This window comes from Brassica napus, chromosome A9, assembly GCF_020379485.1.
Source record: "Brassica napus cultivar Da-Ae chromosome A9, Da-Ae, whole genome shotgun sequence".
Classification (NCBI taxonomy): domain Eukaryota; kingdom Viridiplantae; phylum Streptophyta; class Magnoliopsida; order Brassicales; family Brassicaceae; genus Brassica; species Brassica napus.
In genome coordinates, this window is record NC_063442.1 from 43767610 (window position 1) to 43791463 (window position 23854).

Genomic DNA, 23854 nt, shown 5'->3' on the forward strand with positions numbered 1-23854 from the left:
GCGGTCAAGACACTATCAGGACAAAGCCTATGAGATAGCTTTGGAACACATAAGGAACAACCGTGAAGCTATGGACAAGATTGTTGAAGTACTTGTAGAGAAAGAGACAATGTAATAAGAAAATCTTAGTTCAAACTCACCCGTAATGGCAGGCTTAACAAAAAGTGTCTTTCAATAGTTGGTCTCAGATTCAGCGGTAGTCACATAGACTAGTACTTACAGATGTGATCAATTAAAGGGAACCATTAAAGATGCTCTAAGATTATATACAGACCACTACAATGCAACAATCCAAACATGAATCAAACACTAGACTTTGGACCTAATGCTTTCAGACGCCATTCCCACCACCACCAGTTGCATCATTCTCCCCCTTTCTTCACCCACACCATAGTCTTTGTTGCCTTAATTACACGTGTAGACGACCAATCATGTTTCTGGTTTCTGTAATAACCTTTTCCGCTGTTCAATCTCACAGCTCCGTTGACATTTCTATCTCTTCCTCCCTCTTCTACTCGCTGCTTAAACTGAGTTTCCACACCGATCGAGTTACAAGCAGCATTCTCTCTGTTCTGAACTACTTTTTCTCCCTGAGTTTCCTCTTTCACCGGATTGTTGTTCGATCCACACTTTACAACCGCCTCCACAGGCCCACCTTGATTCTTCTTATTCACCTTCTTCTTAGACCATTTCTTCTTCCTCGAATCTCCTCCATCTTCGTCCTTCTTGCTCACAATTGCAGATACCTCATACCCCATTTCCTTGAGCTTCACCCTTGGTTCCTCTACGGCATTCACCTGCTGCTTCACTCCTCTCTGTACAATCTCTCTTTCCTTCTGTTTCCGCTCTTTATCTTTCATCCAGCGCTCCTGGAGCTGAAGAATGGATACGTAGTTATCCGGAATCGAAGCCGCACTCTTCATCTTCCCATTACTTTTCGCCTCCTTTGGATCTTTCTTTTCCTTTTCAAGCTCCATCACTCATTAAAGACAAACCAAACAACGGAAAGAGTCATTAATACCGGAAAAGCAATCGGACAATAAAACGACAAATTACGTAAAGCCCAATGGGCTCTTCAACTGAACTGAGAAAACTATAATAGCCCACAAGAGAGGGACGCACTAACTTATCATTTGTTTTATACTAATACAGATGGTGATCAACTTATCCAATTTAATTACATTTGTAATAAAAATGAATAATCATGATGTAGCTCTTTCTAGTTTCTATACATACAACAAGCAAAATTGTGTATATTTAATTCAAGATTGATAACTCTTCACAATATTTAAAAAAATTACAATTTTACCTAATACTGATAAATCTGTATCTAAAATTTCTGATAAATTGTGTATCTAGAATATCTGATGAATCCCCCTATATACAACTGATGAAAAAAACTTATAGGTTCAAAAATAAATGATATTATGAGAGGAAATTAAACAAATAAATAATATGTAGTTTAAAAAGCGGGAAACTAAAAAGTCAACCATAAGTAAAGTTTGAAAGTAGTAGTAATTTCTTAATCATCAACAAAAAAAAATCTTATTAAAAATTCAAAAAAAGAAGCATAAGCGATTCTGAGCCCCGACAAAAGCTTTTCATCGTCATTATCTGAATCATTATCATCAGAAACAAAACAAACAGTAAAGCAAAGCAAACAAAAAAAATCATTCGATCCTCTCTCTCTCCCATCTCATGGCTGGTAGCTACAAAGTCGACGAAGAGTACGATTACCTCTTCAAGCTCGTCTTGATCGGAGACTCCGGCGTCGGCAAATCGAATCTTCTCTCGAGATTCACAAAGAACGAGTTCAACCTCGAATCAAAGTCTACCATCGGCGTTGAGTTCGCTACCAAGACACTCAGAGTCGACAGCAAAGTCGTCAAAGCTCAGATCTGGGATACTGCTGGTCAAGAGAGGTATGATGACGTGTCAAAGCTGATTTCAATCATAAGTTGGTTTCTTTATGAAAAGTTATTACATCTCTTGTGGTTCTGTCTCTTTGACTCTTTGTTATTATGTTTGAATTGAAAAAATAAATAAATAAATAAATATGTTTGAATTGTTTATGGGTTTTTTGGTAGATACCGAGCGATCACAAGCGCTTACTACAGAGGAGCTGTAGGTGCGTTACTCGTCTATGACGTGACAAGGCACTCTACGTTTGAGAACGCAGCGAGATGGCTAAGGGAGCTACGAGGGCACACGGATCCGAACATTGTTGTGATGCTTATAGGTAACAAGTGCGATCTGCGTCACTTGGTGGCGATTAAAACAGAGGAAGCTAAAGCCTTTGCTGAGAGAGAGTCTCTCTATTTCATGGAGACGTCGGCGTTGGATGCGACCAACGTTGAAAACGCCTTCACCGAAGTGTTGGCTCAGATTCATAAGATAGTGAGCAAACGAAGCGTTGATGGAACCAACAGAGAAGGAGAAGGAGGGTCTTCGTCTGGTTTGCCAAAGAAAGGAGAGACGATTAATGTTAAAGAAGACGGATCGGTTCTTAAGAGAATGGGTTGTTGCTCTAACTAGAGTGTGATTGTAGATTTGGTTTGGTCTTGGTTAGGGTGGCTCTTGCAATAAAACAAAAAGAACTTTGGCCTGTAAGGGCTTTTAAAATTGAACTTTGGCCTGTAAGGCCCATGAGCCTGAGAAACATACCATAGAGATTGAAGGTCTCTTATCTGAACTAGAAGCTACTCCTACCCTTCAACAGGAGAACCCGACTGCCTCGCCAAACTTTATCCCCACTTTACCCACTTTAGTAGATTCACAACCTATTCCCACTGCAGCATCTATTATGGAGTCATCTCCATCAACCGTTACCAACACTGAGGTTAGTGAAACTTTAGTCGTTGGTCCTCAAGCCACAACACATACACCCTTTGCATTTGAGAGCCCTGCTCAGTTCAAAGGGTCAAGAGATGTGGGAGTGGATGAAGATGGGACCGAGCCTTCTAGCTCGCTCAGCTTGACAAGAGGTGGGAGGGAAACAAAACCCCCTAGCAAATACCAAGACATGGAATGGAAGACGGTTCAAGGGAGAGGGAAGCGTGGCCGCCGCGGTCGTGGTTCTTATCACTAGTTATTGCCTTTCATTGCAGTGTTGGTTATTCTAGTCAACTTTGGTTGTTTCATTGGTTGAGATTCAATCTTTTCATGCAAACTTTATCAAACTATAAGACTCATGTCTTATCTTGTAACATTTATCGTTTTTTAATATGAAAGCCCTTTTTCAAAAAAAAAAAACCATTAGATTTATTCTGTAAAATTTTTTTTTTTTTGCTTTCACCATTTATGAAGTGTTAATGATTGGTTTTTCATCACACTGCTTTGTTCACAAAAAGAATTATAATTTACAAAGTCATTTTTCATAATACTTATGTTGCAAAGTACAAACCCTTTTTCTGTTTTGTTACATGCTCATTCGTTTTAGTTGTTACAGAGGTTTTATCTTTGATTCAATACACGAACTCCCAAGCTCTACTGACAAACATACAGATTAAACACTGAGTCTGGAAGTTAAAGTGGTTTCAACTCGGTAACTTTTTGGTAGGAAAGTGTCGGAATTGAGTTTATGAACAAGTTTTTAGCGTATGAGCATGAGATGAAACGCAGCTCTAGTGAACAAGTTTTTGACTGGACAAATTTTTTTTTTTTTGAAAGAATTTGACTGGACAAATTAACATTCACTTTTGGATACAAAGTCGTTCAAATAAAGTATGAAAGTTTGATTCTTTCATATACATAACAAAAATGTAATCTCTAAAGCCATTCTATGTGATTTGTTACGTCTACCTGAAAAGGAAGTGTTTTTTCTGCATTCAAATCACATGTTGCATTGTAATGGTTCTGTTCAGTTCAATCTCGGCATAATCTAAACACTTTCAGCCACATCATATAAGAGAAAACTCCACTAAAATTAACCCAAAAACTTGTAACCAACCAAAACATTCAATAGCTCTCCATATCTCAAACTGATTCATAAACCGGCAAAGCCAAGCTTTCAAGCAACTTCAAATGAAACAACTTAACATTCCTCCACTTCCCAGGAATCGAACCCGCGATCCCCTCCATAACCGCCACAACATTCTCCGCAATCTCCTTCCTCCCCATAGACAACTTCGCCACCTTCACAACGCTACACGTCCCCGTTCCCACGTAGACCAAAGCCGATTCACAAACTCTCTCAACCTGCTCCTTCCAGTTCCCGCTCCTCAAGTTAATCGCGATCGGACTCTTCTTCCTCTTAACAAACTCCCTCCCCAGAAGCTTCGGCAAGATCGGCATCAGCCTCCTCTCCGCGAAGAAGAGCTCGTGGCGCCTCCCTTCCTCCGCCTCCAGCTTCTTCAACTCCGCCTTCAGCTTCGAGACCTTGATCACCGTCGTGATCGGGACGTTATCCGCTTCGATCTTCTTCAGAGCCGTCTCCTTCGTGATTTTGTTCTTGTGCTTGTCGTCGATGATTAGGCAAAGCTCCGGAGGGGAGTCGATTAAGTCGATTAGAGGGTGAGGGAGAGGGATCGTTATCGGATTGGTGCGGTCGATTTGAGGAGGCTTCTTTAGGGTTACGACTAGGTAGACGAAGCCGCCGTCGTCGCTGTTGTTGTTGTTATCGAGGGGCTCTGATGAGTTCTGTGGGTTGGATTTGGAGTCACGCCATTTTAGGAGAGACTTTAAGGCTCTGTTGACGTTCTTTGCGTCGATTTTCGAGTGGTATAACGGTGGAGGAGCGGCGGGGGAACTCATTCTCCGGTGAGAGTAGTAGGGAGAGGCGGCGGGGCGAAGAAGACTGGTAGAATTGCGATTTTAGGGCTTTGAGATCTAAACAAAGGGTTTAGGACTGTTATTGTACGAGTTTTATGAAGCGTTCAGCGTTGCCGTTTCCTTTTTCTTTTGTAATTTATTTTTAACGGCGTTTTAGCGTTTTCAACAAACGTTTACTTATTTTCCTTGGGTATAGTATTAAAAATGTCTCAAAATGTAATAAAATAAAATATATTAGAATTAATGATATTGAATATTCAAATAAAAATAAAAATATTTTAGTGTAGTTTTCTTATTATTTTGAGAGATTCATTATTAGAATATAAAATATTTATATTTCGATTTAGATTGAGATTGAGATTGAGAATCTCATTACACATGCTTTTTAGTAATATTTGCCAAAATTATCAATTATGCCTTAATTGTAAAATATAAGATAACCAGTGACGATACAGTCACTTTCATGTACATTAGATTATCAATAAAATTTCATGTACATTAGATTGTCAATAGAATAATACGCCTCCTCATTGCCTAATCATTTAATTTCCATTTAATTACGAAAATGATATAGAATCTCGAATTGTATAAACTCAATAATAAGAATAACTCTCTTATTAATCTCTTGAGGAAAACTCACTCAAAAACCTCAAGCTCTCACACAATCACAAAACTCATAAGTTATGCAACATACTTGCATCTCCTTATATATATCTCAAATTTCCTAAACTCATTAGGTATAACATATTTGGATATTTTCCTAATCCTTTAAACCATAACTCGGTAGGATTAGAAGTTAACTTATTTCTCAAGTTTCTTTTTTTCTTCAAGCTTAATCCAACAAATGAAACAAAAAAAAACAGAGAAGAAAAGGAAACAACAAGCAGTTCGAAACTAAAAAGGAAATTACAAAAAAGGAAACAAACTCTTTATAAATACACACAACCCCTCTTCTTGTATCTTCACAAATAAAACACAAAATCAGTGATAAACATTCTTTAACAATGGAAGAGGAGTTCGTGAAAGGAGATAAAGTTGAAGTATGCAGCAAACAAGATGGTTTTTTCGGGTCTTACTTCGAGGCCAAGGTACTGTCCAAGCTTCCCTGCGGCTCCTTCTACAAGGTTAAGTACAAGAACCTTGTGACAGAAGGTGAAGACCCTATGCCATTGATCGAAATCATCTCCGCTGACGAAATCCGTCCGATGCCACCCAAATTATTTCAGCCGTCAACGTTTAGACGTCATGATAAGGTTGATGCTTTCGACTTAGACGCGTGGTGGTTCGGAGAGATCATCGGACAAAAAGGCGATATGTTCTCCGTTTACTTTCCCACGACCAATGATGTGTGCGAGTACCCACTTGAACGTCTCAGAAGGCATTTTGATTTGGTTAACGGACACTGGGTTTCTTCAGCAGCAAGGCAACAACGTGCTTCTTAGATTCTGACATGTTTCTTGTCATTAACTGTTGTCTTTAGTATTAATAACTAGATAAATATTCTTAAATTCCACTTAATAATTTTTGTGTCACAAAATATTTAATTTTTAAAGCCACATTCTTTCACGAATTCAGCGGAACTCTTGAACCCTCTAAACCGGTTTAACAGATAACTTTAGATTGGTTAAGCAGTAAAAAATTGATTATGAACGTTATTGGTCGGCTAGTATGGACAAGATCCGTCAGTGTCGCACGCTGAGCACTAAGTGTCAATCGTCCATGCTTTGCTCCCAAGTTTACATGCATGAACTGATTCCAAAAGTCAACTCTCTTCTCCCATCCCTCACATTTACAGCCAATAAAGGTCAGCCATCATATACATTTTTCTTAAGATTGTAGTCTAAACTATTTTCCAATAAAGATCACTCAACAATCAATACCCCATACAAATGATTTGATTATCGAAAATATATATTGTTTTCTTATAATCTAAACTATACTAAAAGCCAAATATAAAGCCCTCTGAGGGGGTCCACATCAGCATGTAAATTCATCCAGTAATAATGCAGCAAATCGCCACGTCATCGTGGTTTGGGTTTCTGATGTTTTCTGCCTGTTTTTATCTTGATCTTAGAGCACGATTATCGCCGTCCTTATGGACATATCTTAGCATAATAATCATTTAATTTAAATCAATAATAAAGAAAAAGGAGAGGGACGTTTGCTAATTAAGAAGTTTTTATGCTAGTCCTTAAGTGCACGTGTCAGCCTCTGAAAGGAAGACCGAATCTTATTACGGTCTTTCTCGTTTTCATCGTCTCCCTCTTCTCTCCCGATCTGTTGTCGCTCAATCCACACCGCTCTGTCCTCATATACAAACCTTCTCCGCCGCTTCCAATCAAAATCAGGTATGTGTTCCTCCTCTGTCTTCTGTTTTCAGAGTTGGATGAATTTTTTGTCATTCTCGATCAATCTTGTCTGTTTTGGGGATTGGTTGGATTTTGTTGTGACGATTTGATTGTATGCTTTGTGTAATCTGATTGAATGGTTGGTGTTTGAGTAAATTAGATTGAAAATTAGGGTAGATATAGGGAATTGAGCAAAAAAAAATTATTTAAGAATCCTTTGTGTAATCTGGTTTTGTTCTTGTAAATTGATGATAATAAAATCGTACTCAATGCTGATTTGAAAGGATTTGTTCATGTTGTTGGTTTCGTATCTGGTTATACGAGTAGAAGGTAGCTTCGTCTGTGTTCGTTCTCTTTGTGATTTTCTTTGGGATACAATGGGTTTATCATCTACAATGACGTTGTCCAAGCACTTCTACACTGAAGTTGTTTACAACGATCAAGGAGAGAAACCTCAATTGCGCTGGCGTAAGATCCACCAGGATACCTTCGAATATCTGGTGTCAATGAGAGGTTTAAATCTGGTGTCAATGAGGTTAACTTTCTTTACCAATTGCGTTGACTAGTATTCGTTGTTGATGATATAAAGAATCGGGTTTGTTTGTTTTTTTGGACAGCTTTCCTCTAACGATCAGGTTGGTGAAGAGTTGGCTCAGTCCGGCGTGAATGTAACGTGCAGAATGTGCTTCTGGGGAGAAAGCCAAGGAAGTGAGAGAGCAAGGAGGATGCTTTCTTGTAAAAGCTGTGGTAAGAAGTACCATAAGAATTGTGTAAAGTCTTGGGCTCAACATAGAGGTACTTTCATTTGATTCGTTTATGTGTCCTATTTTCTCTTGCTTGGTAAGGCTTTTGAAGTCTATAATTGTTGTAAATTGCAGATTTGTTTCATTGGAGTTTATGGAGATGTTTAATGGTTTGCGTTTGTTAGATTACTTGTCGTTTGTTAGATTCGCCGATGATATGATTACCGTTTGTTGTAATTTTCGATCTACTTTCATGAATAAGAACACCCATTTGCACATTCATTAGAGACAACAAGAAGTCCTACCAATAATCTACAGTTTTGAAATTGTCTCTTACTTTTGTCTCTTAATATAAAATAATAATAAAATAAGCTAAGGACTTAAAAATTAGTCCTACCAATAATGTTGCTCTTACGGCCCACAGTCTGCAGATGCTGGCCCGACCCGATGTGTTATGCGTTGTCTTCGTAACCCTAATTCGATCTTCACTCACCTTTCGACTTCCATCTCTTCCTTCGATCTTCTCTCGCCTTTCGACCTCCATCTCTTCCATCTCTATATATTTTCTCCAAAACCGTTTTGCCGAGTAATATCTCCATTAACTCCTCTAACCAAAACTATACTAAAATCATTCAATGGATCCTTTCCACCTTCCTCACCAATTTTCTGTTTATAAATATGTTTTCCTATCTTATGCGTCCTTCAAAGTTGATAATGTTCTCTCTAAAATTCATTGCGATGGAACCCACCGGCAAATCTTTGATCTCCACCGACCGCAAGATCAGCGATAAGACCGCCGTCTCCTCCGCGTATGTGAAACCAAACGGATCTTCGATCTCCACCGACTGCAAGATCAGCGAGAAGACCGTCGTCTCCTCCGCGTCTGTGAAACCAAACGGATCTTCGATCTCCACCGACCGCAAAGGAAGCTCTGGAGATACTGCAGGTGATAAGGCTAGAAAAGCCACTGAGATCCTTGAGGCAGATGAGGAAAAACGTCCTAAGAGTGGCTAATGGGTTTTCTACTTATCTTCTTATGCAGTGATTGTTTTTTTTTTTTTGCTGCATTCCAAGTCTTTTTTTTTATGTTTCTCTTTTGGCTTTGTGTTCTTTTCCTTTCAGACTTCTGGCTTTTTACTTTTATGTTTAAGTTTTTTTAATACAATTTCGATATATGGTTTCTTCTTATCCTTCTGAGCAATTTACATATTGTATTATGATCTTTTATGTATTGTATTTACCTATGCTGCAATTTGGTGTGATGAGGACAGAGTGCTACGAGTCTTTAAGTTTGTGAATATTCATAGACATAAAGGGGGACAGCTCTATCTTCTCAGGTTCGTTTCTTGGAGCAGAAGGTAGTAGTAGTAAAGATAAAACTCCACTTTTGATATTTTTTGTTTACGATACTTCTAAAATTTAGGAAAATTTTGATTTGATTGTTCCAATTGTCTCAAATGATGCAGTGTGCAGATGCTTGAAGAGGAGGTGAGAATCAGAAGAAACTAAACGCTCACAGGATTGACTTTGCGCTCCATCTATATGCACCACTCTCTTTGCATTATTTTTTTTCTTTGTTGTTGATGTTTTTGGATTGAAGTTTCCTTTAGTCATAAAGAATGACTCCCTCTTTTGAAACAAAGTGGAAGAAGAAATGATTTTCATCATTCATTTTTTTTTGCTTGAATTGCCTACGTTAATGATTTGAAACTGTGATTTACTATTACGCAATCAAAGCAAACATATTAATACCTCTCAATGTCTACTCTACAAACGTATTTTTTTTTTGAAATCATTACAGAATACCATATTTATATCAATCTGCGTATGAAAAGGAAAGTTAATATTCTTAACAATGCTTCTTTGAACTGAATAGTGGAACTCTTGCCTAATACCCTGTTGTAAACGATTCTCTCATAAACCTACCTCTTTCTTGCCTAAACCAACAGCTCCTCTCTCCCACCTTCTCACGACTATTCTCCAGAAGCTCTGTAAGCTAAATAGAATCAATATTAACTCAACATATTAGTAAGCAGGTATCTGTATTGACATATCTGATCTGCAGCGAGTTGGTTGCAACAGTCGCTGTTCAAGACTAGAATGGATAACACACCCTCCAACCAAGCCACATCGCTTGCAGATAAACAAGTCATCTCCTGCTTCATTCTCTGCAGTGTTTAATCGGAAATAAGCCATGGCTAAATCTCAGAACTGATTCGAATTGTTCAGCGTAGAAGCTTTTATACTTTTCGTTGCTTTTAAGCTAGGCTCTACCCTTAAGGTTTATAATTGTTTGAGGCCATTTGTTGCGTTTATTATCCTTGCTCCAACACGTTATCCAACCCTTTTATTTATCAAAGATTGGATTGACAATTACATAGAGAAGAATTATAGACTAAATATAAAAAAATTCTGAGAAAGACTTGCAAAAACAGACTCCAAACCAATGTTCTAAATGTATAATTTATATTTTAGTGTTATATATTGTGTAACTCTATGATATTATCGTTTATATTTTTTATTCCATATTATTAATATATAGTGATTTTTATTTATTTATTTTTTGTTACTGGATAGTGATTTTTTAATACATTTAACTTTTTATTAGTTTTTTACTTACTGCTATATTTCAAGTTAAGTACAATAAAATATATTATTATTTGATTTATATATTTTGTATATAACACATTTTAAATTAATTTATATTATACTTTTGACATCTATCCTTGTAGTATTTTACAGAATTTAGAAATAAAAATTCTGTTCTGTTTAAATAATGCAGCTCTATTATTTTAGTAAATTTTTATGCATAGTAGCATATATCATATTATTTAAGAAAATTTATAATTTAAATTTGATTTTTCTTTAATATTCTAAATTAATTACCAAAACTTCAAAGTTTACTAATAACATGTTTTTAAATAGTATATGAACTAAAGTTTATTATATACTATTATATTTTTTATATAAACATTTTTAAACAATATACTGTTGATAGTTTTAAAACAATTTTACGTCAATCCATTCGATCTGGTGATTAGAAAATATATTACATAGTTTACGAATAAATTTATTTTTAGATAATATATAGTTATAGATATAAGAGTTTAGCCTATGTTAATAAATTTATTTTTGTAAACAATATTATATACTTTACAAATTATAACCCATTTTAATGATGAGTGCTAATTTATTAAAATTAAACATTTAAAAAAAATATATATATTTTACTTATTTATTACAATTTGTAGACCAAAAAGACAAGCCAAATTACATATTAGAAGACGCCGAAAATATATTAATTATAATGTTCATACTACAAAATACAACTCTATTATATCGTATTGGACATTCTTGTGTAATTCCAATAGCAATTACAATTTTGCAGGAAGTTATGTATTTCAGATAAAAACGTGGTAAGCAATGTAAGAATATCTATCTATATAGTCAATGATATAAAATTTGTATTAAGAAGTTAGCTAACTATACTATTAGAAGTTTTGTAGGTAAGACAACTGTAATTTCGGATGAATTTCTTATGCTTTGTATGAATGATATTGTTTTGGTTGCACTCGCAGACCTAATAATTTTACAAAAAAGTATGTACATATATTATCAATTCAAACAACATTAGAATAAATTATTTTTATTTTTATGAAATATTTAATAATTAACAGAATATTAATTTAAATATATTATAACTTTGTAATACTGGAGAATGTATATTCTTGCTTAAAATCGCATGTTTTACATTGATATCTCACATGCAACACATTCCTCAAAGAATCCACCAACTTCAGGAAGGAATCTCAGTGCGCCCTATCACGGTTTATATAAGAAGTGTTTGGAACATCAGAAAACACCAAGCGGATAATACTAAAGTTTGCATCGGCTTCATGTGCTACGACCACCACGTAAGCCTTTTATTAAAACTTTAACATATACATATATATGTATTTTCCAATTCAACATATTTGGTTTAAAATACTCACTATTTACTCAATTGGTTCGGCACATCAAAATTTGTTCACATTCAGGGACAACTATTTAGAAGGTCGGTTCACCGGAAACATTCAGCCAAATAATCCAAAAAATATTTGAATTTTCAGGATTTTCTGTCATACATAATTCACGACATCGAAAACTCACCCAACTGCCGTATTACATTCAGATCGATCAAAAGACAATAACATCGAAAGTTACAGACATTGGTCCAATATTTCCAGTTCACAATTTCTCTCCCCAGAATTACAAAAATCTATTGTGCTTAGCCACTACACCCACCTACTTACCAGGTAAGTAAGTCAGCCCAATATCAATTAAACAAATATGGATGTTTATTCTAACTCATAATCATTGTGCAGATGTCGTCGGGCAGATACTCATAATACAAAAAATAAATCCGTACCACCCAGAATTCAATATTGATGCCCCAATTGGTCTACGACTAAACATGTAAGTCTAACACAGTAGGTAAAACGAAATCATAATTCTCTTCATACATATACCTCTATCTCAGGTCGACAATTGTTAAATTCATACTGCGCGACAAGTAAACGGCAGATTTTAGCATCCTACAAAACAAGAAGAATACGAAATTTAAAGTTGTCATCATCACAAGCATAATTCCTAAACTTTTCCAAGGTAAATAATTTTGTTAAACACATCAAAACATAATACATATCTATTTTTTTTATCAACAGAACAATAATATTCAATATTTTCCATGCAAACTACTACTCAGTTCATCACCAGCAACAAAATTTCTACTTCAACAAATCAATTGATTACATAAAGCATTTCAAAAGGCGAATAAAAAATCATGCACAAGCATGCAGCAAAGAGTGACTTTAATTCATGCATCATCCGGATTATTATTCTCTTTCCCACATAGCTTGATACCTTGATTTATTTGCATTTTAAACAATTTTTTCATTGCTTTTTTTTTTAAAATCTTACTTCTTTATAAAATCTTAAACTCAACTTATGTCTTTCAAACTTTACTAAGCAATTTAAATATATAGAGAATAAGAGTTTACATGAGATTGTTCGCAGACTTATGCTAAAAGACATGATTTATATCTATCGTCTAAATTTTCAATCTCAAACTTATTAAAACTCAACATTTTCCGCGCGTAGCGCGGCCGAAGTCTCTAGTATATATAAATTCGAAATACATGCAAACGCCGGAAAATTATATACATATAATGAAACTACAATAAGTGGCCGTTGTGGATGCCCATATGAAGCAACCTCTTCCCAGCTGGGACTACACGCTTTACAAAGGTCGGTGCAAAATAATACCTTATTATCTTACGTTGGTCCCCAAGTTATTAAATGATTTGGAATATAGAAAACTTATAATTTTATTTTACCAAAAAACTTATAAATTTATACTAAGAAAATAGGTGCGTAAGCTTGAAGAGCAAGGAACACTATATATACAGTGCAAATGCCAATGCCATTCATTCATCAAACTATTCAACGCAAACTACAAATTTTGCATCTGACTACTTACATTCTAAAATCACCAACATAAAGTGCAAGATGACGGTAAGAATTCTTTTGGTTTTGAATTTTGTTTCTTGCATTTTCTAAATGTTTTCTGATTCATATATGTCTTTTCTTGTATATGAATTTTAACAATCTCTGATCTATCTTCAGACTATTGAAATGAGAGTTCACATGGACTGTGTGGGGTGCGAGAGCAGAGTTAAATCTGCCCTTCAGAAGATGAGAGGTAAAAACTCTTTGATCTATAGAGAATTGCTTTTATATATTTCCTGTAAATCATAGACTATATCAAAAAAATTGTTGTGCTTGTGTTGGAGTTGCATTTACTTTAATTTTCAAAAACTAAGGGTGTTAAAAATAGTTAGAGATGTTGACTCAGTTGAATGAAAACAGGAGTGGATGAGGTAGAAATCGACATGGTGCAGCAGAAAGTGACGGTGACTGGCTACGCCGATCAGAAGAAAGTTCTAAAGAAAGTTAGAAAAACCGGTAGGAGAGCTGAGCTATGGCAGCTTCCTTTCAACCCTGACCACAGCTCTCTCCTCGGCGGTGGAAGCAATAGCACAAACGGTGGTTACTTCTACAACCCTCACGGCTGCAACGGCCCAATCAACCACCATGCACCGGTCCCGGGTTCTTCTTACAATTATTACAAGCACGGTTACGATAGCAACGACTATTCGTCTTACCAGCATCATCCTGTTCATGCCTCTATCTTCAGCCACCAAGCTGGTTCTAAGTTCAGCGACGAGAATCCTAATGCTGCTTGTTCTATTATGTGAAAGTGGTTTTTTTTTTTGCTTAGTACTTATATGGTACGAGCGTAAGTATGAAATCATAACTAAGTTCATTACTTCAAAAAAAACTATTATGTGTTACTTTTTGTGTGCTTATGTAATGTAACTTAAGCTCAAGTGGTTACTTAATTCTGTTTTAAGTTTTTTTTTGGCACTTAATTCTGTTTTAAGTTTAAAGAGATTAATATAATTATCAGTTTCAATATGCAAACAAGTAACACACAATTTTCTCTTAAATTATTTTCCATATAGTGGTAAAAATTGCGTCCAAATGGTAATTAATTGATGTGTCACTCAGAGCTCATACGCATTGTTATACCATTTATAGTATAACGCGTAGTCTTTTTCTCGAAGTATAATCCATAGTTATTTATCTACGTAAACGTAAGTACCCAATTGATATAAAAAATTTCAATCACAAGCTACAGGGAGCATGAGATTACGGAATAGTAAAAGCTTAATTGGAAATTACCAGAGAGTGGTTTAGGACGAGCATGAGGTTTCAGCTGCTGCTTCATTCACAGATCTGATGCTCTTAACATTCCTCTTCTTCTTCATCATCTTCTTTTCGTTTCCTTGCTTCTTTCTCTTGTTCGATCGCTCTTTCGGATTGGCCACTGCTCGAGTACTACTATCATCTGAACTGATGATCTGGAGAGAGGTGATACAGCATTCCTGCAATTTGAGAGCTTCGATATCGCTTATCACTTGATCGAGAGTCAGGGAAGCTGACGATGAGGAGAGTGTGGTTTGATTCAGAGTCGAGCGAGAGAGATCTAGCAGCTCCACTGCGTCTACGGCTTCGCCAACAGTTTTCTGGTACAATCATTCGCGAGAGTAGATATCAATTGTATAGTTGGTTTAGTGTAAACCAGAGTAAACCAGTATTTAACAGAAACAATCAAATTAACGGAATCGGATGACTGAAGCTTCAAAACTTCGATCAAACCAAAATCTCAAAGCTGTTTTCTCAAATTTCTACGGGTTTAAGAGATGATCGATCGATGGTTACCTTAGTCGAATGGTGAAGCTTTCGGAAACCGTGCAGATGAAGGATCTACAGAGATGAGTATTCAAATGTTAGAAAGGGAGGAGGAGAATCAGATCTATCAGAGTCAGACGGAAGAATCAAAATACCTGATTGAGGTATGAGCAAGTGAAGTCGATGGACTTTCCAGAGTTGAAGTAATCAACGTACTCTTCTAGAGTCATCTTCTTCTCTCCTCCTCCCTTCATCTCCTCCGTCTCTCTTGCTTGTTGGTTTAGCGCTGAGCGAAATATAAAGAGACTTACTGTCAAATTCAAATTTCGAAAAGTTACATTGGGCTTAATACTATTAAATGGGCTTAATAAAGCCCATTAAAGAGCAAGTTGGTGTTTGGTGACTAGTCAGAACCTAATCTAGCTTTCTTCTTCCATTAAGTGCGTCTCCTCTAATAATAATTGACTCGTCCTCCTCTTCGTCTTCCTCACGCGTTCTCCTCCTCATCAGATTCTTCACCGGAGAGAGAGTATCATCACCCGCCAATCATGTACCCTCCTCCGATGCTCGTCAATTGCTCCGGCTGCCGAACCCCTCTCCAGCTCCCATCCGGCGCCCGATCCATACGCTGCGCTCTCTGCCAAGCCATAACTCACATCGCCGATCCTCGCTCCGCCCCTCCTCCTCCTCAATCGCACTCCTCCGCCGTCGCTCCTCCTCCTTCGCACGTCCCCGCGCCTCTCGGTCAGCTTCCTCACCCTCACGGCAGGAAAAGAGCTGTGATCTGCGGTATCTCGTACCGTTTCTCTCGCCACGAGCTTAAGGGATGCATCAACGACGCCAAGTGCATGCGTCACCTTCTCATCAATAAGTTCAAATTCGCCCCAGATTCCATTCTCATGCTCACCGGTAAAGAGATGACCGTGATGATTGTCCTTGAAAACTGATTAAACTAATACTAAACCGGTCTAAACCGGTCTAAACCGGTATAAACCGAATCGGACGTCTAGGCATTTTTAGAACACGGTTTAAAGTGAAAAACACATTTTAATTATATTTTTATTTTAATTCTCATGATGTTTAACTGTTTGATGCAGAGGAAGAAACTGACCCGTACCGTATCCCTAACAAGCAAAACATGAGGATGGCGTTGTATTGGCTAGTACAGGGATGTACAGCTGGCGACTCGCTTGTCTTTCACTACTCTGGTCATGGCTCTCGTCAAAGAAACTACAACGGTGATGAAGTTGATGGATATGATGAGACGCTCTGTCCTCTGGACTTCGAAACTCAGGGGATGATTGTTGATGATGAGATTAATGCGACTATTGTGCGTCCTCTTCCGCATGGTGTTAAGCTTCATTCGATTATTGATGCTTGCCATAGTGGAACTGTTCTTGATTTACCGTTCTTATGTAGAATGGACAGGTTAGTTTTTTTACCTTCACAAAAAAAATTATTTTTATGTTTACTATATAGAAATTGTAAACTTCAAGAGAATTAATTAGATTTATTGAATTACTTACTATTGGTTGAAGTTATTAGAAATTGATAATTTCAAAAATTATGCATTTATAATAGTGCTCCAATATGTTCTTTTAATTGCCGTTGATGGACACACTTGTTTGATATTGAAACAGATCTGGGCAGTATGTGTGGGAAGACCATAGGCCAAGGTCAGGTTTGTGGAAAGGAACAGCTGGTGGAGAAGCTATATCAATAAGTGGATGTGATGATGATCAGACATCGGCGGATACATCAGTAAGTAGAATGAGTTTTAAGTCATATGTCTTGCATTTGTAGCTGTGTTCCTAAACTCATGATTGAAAACATGTGTGTGTGTGTACAGGCGTTGTCGAAGATCACGTCTACTGGTGCTATGACTTTCTGTTTTATCCAAGCGATTGAACGCAGCCCACAAGGTACAACCTATGGAAACATTCTGAACTCTATGCGTACAACGATAAGGAATACAGGGAGTGGCGGTGGTGTTAGTGTTGGTGGTGGCGGTGGTGGAGTTGTTTCGAGTGTGCTGACCATGCTTCTGACAGGGGGAAGTGGTATGGGTGGATTAAGACAGGTATATAATCCTTGTTTCACTTACTCCTGTTCTGACTAATTGGTAGTAATGCGTGTTTGAATTGGTAGTAATGTGTGTTTGAATCTGTGTTTTGACAGGAGCCTCAACTTACTGCTTGTGAACCATTCGATGTCTATGCAAAGCCTTTCATTCTTTAGTAAAGACAAAACTTAATGTATAGCGAGTGCGATGCGAATCTGTCCATCTGATTTTTTTTTTTTTTACTTTTTTCTTTCAAAAGAATAATATGTAAGACATTGATTCGTTGCTTTAATGAGGATATGATATGCTATATGTCTATGCTTATGCTTATGCTGTTATATATGCAGTAGCAAGCAGAATCTTGACAGAGACAAGTGCTACTATCCTTGCTCGTTCTATAGGTGATAATATCTAATTCACGTGGTAAACATGGAGAAATTCATACTAACAAAAATACATAATTCAAACTGCGTATTTGGTAATCAAACATAACAAGGTATCTCAAACTCTCGTCCATAATGCATAAGAACATGGTAAGATCCTCATTATACTAAGAGCAGGACCAAAATGTGCAAGTATTAAGACTTGTTCCCATGTTTCATTGCTATATGTATTCAAATAATTGTCTTTTTTTTTACAACATATATTCAAATAATTGTCTAACCAAACTGTTAATAGTTTTTAACATATTCTTATATTGACTGTCCACACATTTTCATTCAGAAATACCGAAAATAGTAACAATTTTATTGGAATTATAATTTCCCGAAATCTAATTATTATTATTAAAAATTACTTTAAAATCGGTTTGTTAAATTGTTATTCTCCTTTTGTCATGAGCAACCTAAAATCTCATAATCGACCTTTCATCCAAACACCATTTTCTTTCATTGAACCAAACAATCTTTTCGTGTACATTAATAGACTCTTTGTGCACCATTATATTAATCCCTTTGTCATCGATATAAACACATATATCCAGTTGCTATTTACCCACAAATGAAGGAAAGGCAAGAGGTTTGTATGACCCTTCTTGAAGTTATGTTCACTACTCTTATTCTTCTGAGATAGATGTTTTCTCTTGTAAATTATGACTATATACGGTTATGGCGTGGCTATATTTTATGTATCAGGCTTCAATTATAGGCTACTAGATCCATCCATGCATATATATATATATATATATATATATATAGATACATATGCAGACGTAGGCTACTAGATACATCCATGCATGTATTATACATGCAGACGTAGAAGTGATTTTCATAATCTATAGAGTATGATACATAATCATTTGTTATACTTTACATATTTAATACATTTTCTCTCTTAATATATTTAAGAATGGTGGAATGACCATATTATGTATTCGTTCGTATGTATGAACTCGCACTTGTAAGTTGTGTTTCTGGTTAGAATATTAGATTTCGTGAAACTAATTCATTACGACTCCTTAGTTTCTCTTATGATGTTGGGACGTATAACATCATCTTTGTTTTCGTAATTTACTCATAATTTATAGTTATACTCCTCCAAATCGATAAATATGACATACTTTAATATATATCTTTAGGCATTTTGTTGTTTAACAATGTAAATTTATGTTGTCAACACAATTTTGTAACAAATTTGAATATTATCCTTTTGAAAATAATTGATTATCTGGAAAAGAAACTAAATAATTTTATTTCGGAAACGGTAAAGAATATAATATAGATTTTAAAACATTTGTCAAAACCCTAAAATAACACCTTTTATTAAGGAAATCAATATGTAGAATTTTTTTGAATCCAATGTTTCTCTAGACTTTGACATGTAATTCTGTTTGTGCTATTTGTTGCTATATTGTCACTTTTTTTTATACAAAAAAAAAAGAAATAAACATTTTTGTAAATCTATAACGTGGACATTTTCTAAAACCATATTGGTTCGCAGAGAAATGTAATTTATCTTGTTTAAAATGTGATATTTGTAACCACTAGGGAGATGACATGATGCAAATGAACTTTAACAACAGCAACATCTCCAATAACGCACCTCCACATCAAGCTTGTGCTTCATGCAAACACCAGAGAAAGAAATGCAACAACGAATGCATCTTATCGCCTTATTTTCCAGCTCGCAAGACCAAGGAGTTTCAGGCTGTTCACAAAGTGTTTGGTGTTAGTAACGTACAGAAAATGGTACGGACCGTACGTGAAGAGGACCGCCCTAAGCTGACTGATTCTTTGACATGGGAAGCTCTATGGAGACAGAAAGATCCGGTCCTTGGCTCTTATGGAGAGTACATGAGGCAGAGTGAAGAGCTCAAGCTGTACAAAAGCTTAATTCATAACCAATCTCTTGTTACTTGGGATAATAATAATAATCAACAACGTGTATTCAACAATAGCAATAACAACAAGAACGGATCAGCGATAAACTCGAGTGGCTCGGGTGGGTTTAGTGTTGTTAATAACAATGGTGTTGGTGTGAATCGGGAGATTATAAACGGTGGATATACATCAAGGAATTTGCAAGGTGGCTGGGGAAATTTAAAGCAAGATCAAAGGCAACAATGTTATGCTGTGATTAATGGGTTTAAACATCATCTCCCACACTAAGTAATTCTAGCTTATTATACATTGTTGAGTTTTTTTCTTTCTTATTTTTAATGCGATTCGTAGTGTATTTTATATGATTGTGAATTGTGTAATTGAGGTTTAATGGTAATAAAAACTAAAAGAGTTGTATGCTTATTAATTGGTGCGAATATAAGTTACATTTCATAGGATTAAAATTCATTTAACGAACTTAGTCGTTGAACCGAGTTTCCGGTTAAACGAAAACCCATTGAATATATATCCGGTTAGGTTTAACACACGTAAAACTCCGAACACAAGAGAAGCTGTTATTTATTGCGTGCAAAATCAAAAGCCAGTCTACACTTGGGGAAGAGTTTTTTTTTTTTCAAGATGCAATAACAAAGAAAAGGTTTGTGAAAAATATTAAGGCATAGCAAAGAGATAGAAGGTGATAAGTGGCCAAAACAAATCTGCTTGATAACAAGCTTACAAAACACAAGTCATCAAGAATCAGTTGTGATGCTTTTTGCTGATTCAAAAGCCCTAACTAAGAAAATATTATGAGGCAAACCAACTAAACAGCTAAAGACCAGAAGAACGATAGAGAGAGAGGCAGAGATATACAAAAGTGCCGAAACAGACCAAACCAACCCTACGGTTATATCTAAAAGTAGACCAGCCACATAATCAAACTAACTACCAATTCTAAAAAAGAAAAAGAAAGAATATACTTCTTTATAATCTAACAGTTCGTGAATATAATACAATCTTTCCTTGCACAAAACCACGTTGTAATATTTCTGCCTCAAGCCTGTACGTCACCTCATCTTTAACCTCCCAAATGCTCTTCTAACTCTAATCTTCCATCTTTTCAAACGCCCTGTTTCACCCACAAAGCATAATAATTCTGGTTATATAATCAGAAACCGTTAAGGCATAATCAATCTATTAGGAACCAAGACTTATGAACTGAACAAGACCAATCACATACAAATGTATTACAACCATGCCAAACAGAGACAAGTAAGATGCCACATGTGCTATTTAGCAAACAGTCAACAAAAGCTTCTTAACAGATTAACAATGGATAATAGATGAATCTTTGGATGACCTTACATATTTGTCAACACCAAACCCTCTTGAACAGTAGTCTCTAGGTCTGATCTGACCCAGATGACGAAGAAGAGCTGTCGCTGTCCGAATCTGCATACCAAACACAGATGGCGTTTAGTCACCAAAATCACAACAGCAGCACCAAGGCAATACATTAGTTAGATAACTCAAATAAAAGAACGTACCACTAGAAGAGCTGCTGGACCCACTGGAAGAGCTGCTTGAACTACTTGATCTGCTTGCCTCATTGTTCTGCTTCTCCACTTGAGACGGTAATGACGTAGGGAGTGTCTTTTTAGCTGATACGACAAAGCAGAAACAGCAATTATAACCCCTACGTAGTTCAAACCAAACAGAGGCAACTGGAATTAACAAAATGGCCTGTAAAATTACCTGTGTTGCCACCTTCCCTAGAAAACTCACGTGCCACTGGTGCTGGAGCCTGTAATAAGAGAATATATATATATATAAAGACGAACATACAGATTAAAGAAAGGATAAAAGGAGTGGATCATCAGGAGTGCAAGTACCATCTGTTGTTGACCATTCCTCTCAGCTTCTGCTCTAGCTTGCATAGCCAACTCGGCTTTTCTCTTTTTCTTGCTTAATCCCTTCTTGTAGTTGATTACAAACCTGTCCAACTCCCACAAAGTCTCCGGATCAACGCTATCAATATCGACTTCAATTTCTTCATCTTTTAGATTCACAGCAGTGTTCCTCCTGTTAACGATTTGCACAATCGCATCTAATTTGTCTGGAGGCAAATTCTGCAAGTGGCCACTAAGCTTCTGTTTCTCTTCATACGTCATATCTCTTTTATTCGGTTCGTTTGCCTTTGGCTTCTTCAGAGCAGGGGTCCTTGCACTGGTCGGTGTTCTGCCAGGAGTTGTGGTTGGTTTCGGGTGCTGCAAGTCCGCAGGGCGACTACTCCAATCCATTGTACTATTCCTCACATTGATAGGCGGTGGCGGCATCGTTGGACCAAGTCTAGACCTCATCGTAGAAGCTGGAAGATTCATCTCATAAGCAGTGACAAACCTCATTTCACGATTGTAATCAGACTCTATAACAGCCCACCTCTCCTCAAACATCTGTAACAGCACTTGCGCCATGATATGGACATCTTGTCCTGGTGGGTTGTAAGTCATGGCATTGTGGAAAGTAAGTCTAACATCCTCGGCAAACTCTCTCGGTGAGTTGTACATATTATTCGTTAACGTAGACTTGACGGTTCCCAAATCCATAGGGTGTTCTATAATGGTGAAGTAATCATGCAAACCTAGACCCTTCACATCTACAGGAGCGTTGAACACCCAACCGTGCTTATGCTTCATCAGCCTTTCTAGTAGAGCGCTGCAGTTCTTGAAAACTTTGGAGCCTGCACCAAAACCATGACCAGCCTCCCCTCCGTATTTCTTTGAACTCGATTTTGATTTCTTGTTACTCTCTGCCGGTGGCAACTTGTCACCAAGCAAGAACTCTGAAGTTCTGTAAAACTGATTGGCCTTGGGTGTTCTCTTCTCTTTCTCCACATACTCATTGACTCCTTGAGTATTCTCCAGCACTGATATACTGAGTTGGTTCAAAGGCCTTGGCACTCTGATGACCTCACGAGGAAGTCCAGCTGACGCGAACCCTGAGAGAATCCTTCCTCCTCCGTTAGTGAGAGGAGAGTCGTGATACGCACCAATCTCCCCCTCTTTGTCCTCAATCTTCTTAACAAGACCTCTGACCACGTTGAGCTGATCTTCAAGCCTCTTCCTGATCTCCTCCTTCTGCTGCTTAGACTTGGAGGCTACATGTATCCTTATCCGTCCATCTACATCCTCCTCCATTGGCACGCTTTCAGCAGCAGCATTTTCAGGATGAGTTTCTTTTATAAGGTGATCTTCGTATTCCTCATCCTCAGAAGACACTTCAATAGCCTTCTTGTCAACAACCATGTTAGTAGCATCCTCAAGGGGAAGGCTTTTAGGAGGTTCCTTGATAGAGTTCTCATCAACAACCACTGTATTGACATCGTCTAAAATGGCACGTGCTTCAGGTGCAGTGGCACGTGCCTCATGGAGAGGATCCAGAGACTCTCGAGCTAGGGTTTCAGGTGGAGTCGCATGATTGTTTTCTGGTTTATCGCCGCCGTCAAATGCAAAGTAGGGTGAATGTTTCCTCTGGCCTTTACCTTTCCTCGTATAAACTCTAATGCTTTGCTTCTTCTCTCGAGCTCCATCTCCGTTAACAGGCTCCGAAGCCATACATGAACTTCGAAAACCCCTAATTTCACGATTCTCGATCGATTGATGCCCTTTCTTCCTTCACTTGCCTCGTTTAAATCTCAAATTAGATCGGAAAAAAGCCTCCACCGTGAGAAACCCTAATTTCAAGACGGAGCCTTTTTCGATTTGGGAGAGTGTGCAAAATGACCACGAGTTAGGGGTTTCTACGCCACAGATTGAGTAGATGCCGAGTGTAGAAATTGGGGTTGGGTTTTTGATGAGAGGCGAGACAATTAGGTCGATTGAAATCTCTATGTGATTCGAGATTGAAACAAACCCTGGGGAGAAAGAGAAGGAGAAGGCATGAGGTGAGAAACGAAAGAAGAGGAAGCAATATTGGTGTTTTAAGAAAGTGAATCGAAGGAAGCTTGGGAGAGAGAAGGAAGGCGCCGCAGAGAGAGAGAGAGAGAGGTGAAGAAGAGCAACCCGAGATTGATTTTTCCTTTTTCTTTAAACCCGACCCGGAGCTTTTAGGGTTGGGCCGGAAACAGAATCAATTGGGCAAAAAATCAGTTTAAAAGAACAACACTCATGTAAAAGAAAAATTGAATTTTTTTATATTATTTTTGGAAAAAAAGTATACTTTAAAGTTTAATCACCAAAGTGATTATAATTATTTATTATAAGGAAAAAGAGCCAACTTCACAAACTAATAGAAATTTATTTGTTTTTTTTCTTTAAGCCT

The 23854-nt window shown here is 37.0% G+C and overlaps 9 protein-coding genes across 10 annotated transcripts; 5 read left to right on the top strand and 4 right to left on the bottom strand.

The window, feature by feature from the left end:
• Positions 1-112: 112 nt before the first annotated feature.
• LOC106419998 lies at positions 113-1368 on the bottom strand. Its single transcript, XM_013860835.3, has one exon. It carries the CDS (start codon positions 975-977, stop codon positions 363-365), a length of 615 nt encoding a protein of 204 aa, XP_013716289.1. The 5' UTR covers positions 978-1368; the 3' UTR covers positions 113-362.
• A 155-nt stretch (positions 1369-1523) lies between these two features.
• Positions 1524-2692, top strand: LOC106420232 (ras-related protein RABA1a). The gene is made up of 2 exons (XM_013861088.3): positions 1524-1922; positions 2088-2692. The coding sequence occupies exons 1-2, from the start codon at positions 1699-1701 to the stop codon at positions 2533-2535; spliced, it is 672 nt and encodes a 223-aa protein (XP_013716542.1). The 5' UTR covers positions 1524-1698; the 3' UTR covers positions 2536-2692.
• A 1110-nt stretch (positions 2693-3802) lies between these two features.
• Positions 3803-4869, bottom strand: LOC106451399 (ribosomal L1 domain-containing protein 1). Its single transcript, XM_013893328.3, has one exon. The coding sequence runs from the start codon at positions 4750-4752 to the stop codon at positions 3976-3978; it is 777 nt and encodes a 258-aa protein (XP_013748782.1). The 5' UTR covers positions 4753-4869; the 3' UTR covers positions 3803-3975.
• LOC106453639 (protein AGENET DOMAIN (AGD)-CONTAINING P1) lies at positions 4815-8139 on the top strand. Its single transcript, XM_048741943.1, has 3 exons — positions 4815-7653; positions 7736-7913; positions 7997-8139. Exon 1 carries the CDS (start codon positions 5775-5777, stop codon positions 6210-6212), a length of 438 nt encoding a protein of 145 aa, XP_048597900.1. The 5' UTR covers positions 4815-5774; the 3' UTR covers positions 6213-7653; positions 7736-7913; positions 7997-8139.
• A 792-nt stretch (positions 8140-8931) lies between these two features.
• On the bottom strand, positions 8932-15557 carry LOC106419954. The gene is made up of 4 exons (XM_013860792.3): positions 15310-15557; positions 15185-15229; positions 14645-14988; positions 8932-12435 (listed from the first exon to the last, which is right to left on the bottom strand). Exons 1-3 carry the CDS (start codon positions 15406-15408, stop codon positions 14656-14658), a joined length of 477 nt encoding a protein of 158 aa, XP_013716246.2. The 5' UTR covers positions 15409-15557; the 3' UTR covers positions 8932-12435; positions 14645-14655.
• On the top strand, positions 12622-14377 carry LOC125578642 (heavy metal-associated isoprenylated plant protein 28). The gene is made up of 3 exons (XM_048741942.1): positions 12622-13414; positions 13526-13601; positions 13769-14377. Exons 1-3 carry the CDS (start codon positions 13409-13411, stop codon positions 14155-14157), a joined length of 471 nt encoding a protein of 156 aa, XP_048597899.1. The 5' UTR covers positions 12622-13408; the 3' UTR covers positions 14158-14377.
• Positions 15558-15564: 7 nt separating the features above from the next.
• LOC106420203 (metacaspase-1) lies at positions 15565-17528 on the top strand. Its single transcript, XM_013861053.3, has 5 exons — positions 15565-16063; positions 16252-16582; positions 16795-16915; positions 17004-17234; positions 17333-17528. The coding sequence occupies exons 1-5, from the start codon at positions 15703-15705 to the stop codon at positions 17390-17392; spliced, it is 1104 nt and encodes a 367-aa protein (XP_013716507.1). The 5' UTR covers positions 15565-15702; the 3' UTR covers positions 17393-17528.
• Positions 17529-18152: 624 nt separating this feature from the next.
• Positions 18153-19870, top strand: LOC125578641 (LOB domain-containing protein 2-like). Its single transcript, XM_048741941.1, has 2 exons — positions 18153-18233; positions 19202-19870. The coding sequence occupies exons 1-2, from the start codon at positions 18216-18218 to the stop codon at positions 19820-19822; spliced, it is 639 nt and encodes a 212-aa protein (XP_048597898.1). The 5' UTR covers positions 18153-18215; the 3' UTR covers positions 19823-19870.
• A 351-nt stretch (positions 19871-20221) lies between these two features.
• LOC106420108 (transcription factor GTE4) lies at positions 20222-23616 on the bottom strand. Of its 2 annotated transcripts, none has more exons than XM_048741938.1 (5): positions 21427-23616; positions 21290-21338; positions 21082-21195; positions 20895-20986; positions 20222-20663 (listed from the first exon to the last, which is right to left on the bottom strand). In XM_048741938.1, the coding sequence occupies exons 1-4, from the start codon at positions 23146-23148 to the stop codon at positions 20937-20939; spliced, it is 1935 nt and encodes a 644-aa protein (XP_048597895.1). In that variant the 5' UTR covers positions 23149-23616; the 3' UTR covers positions 20222-20663; positions 20895-20936. The 2 variants fall into 2 exon arrangements, with proteins under 2 accessions (XP_048597895.1, XP_048597894.1); XM_048741937.1 differs by having other exon boundaries at positions 20900-20986; positions 21427-23615.
• Between the last annotated feature and the right edge of the window lie 238 nt (positions 23617-23854).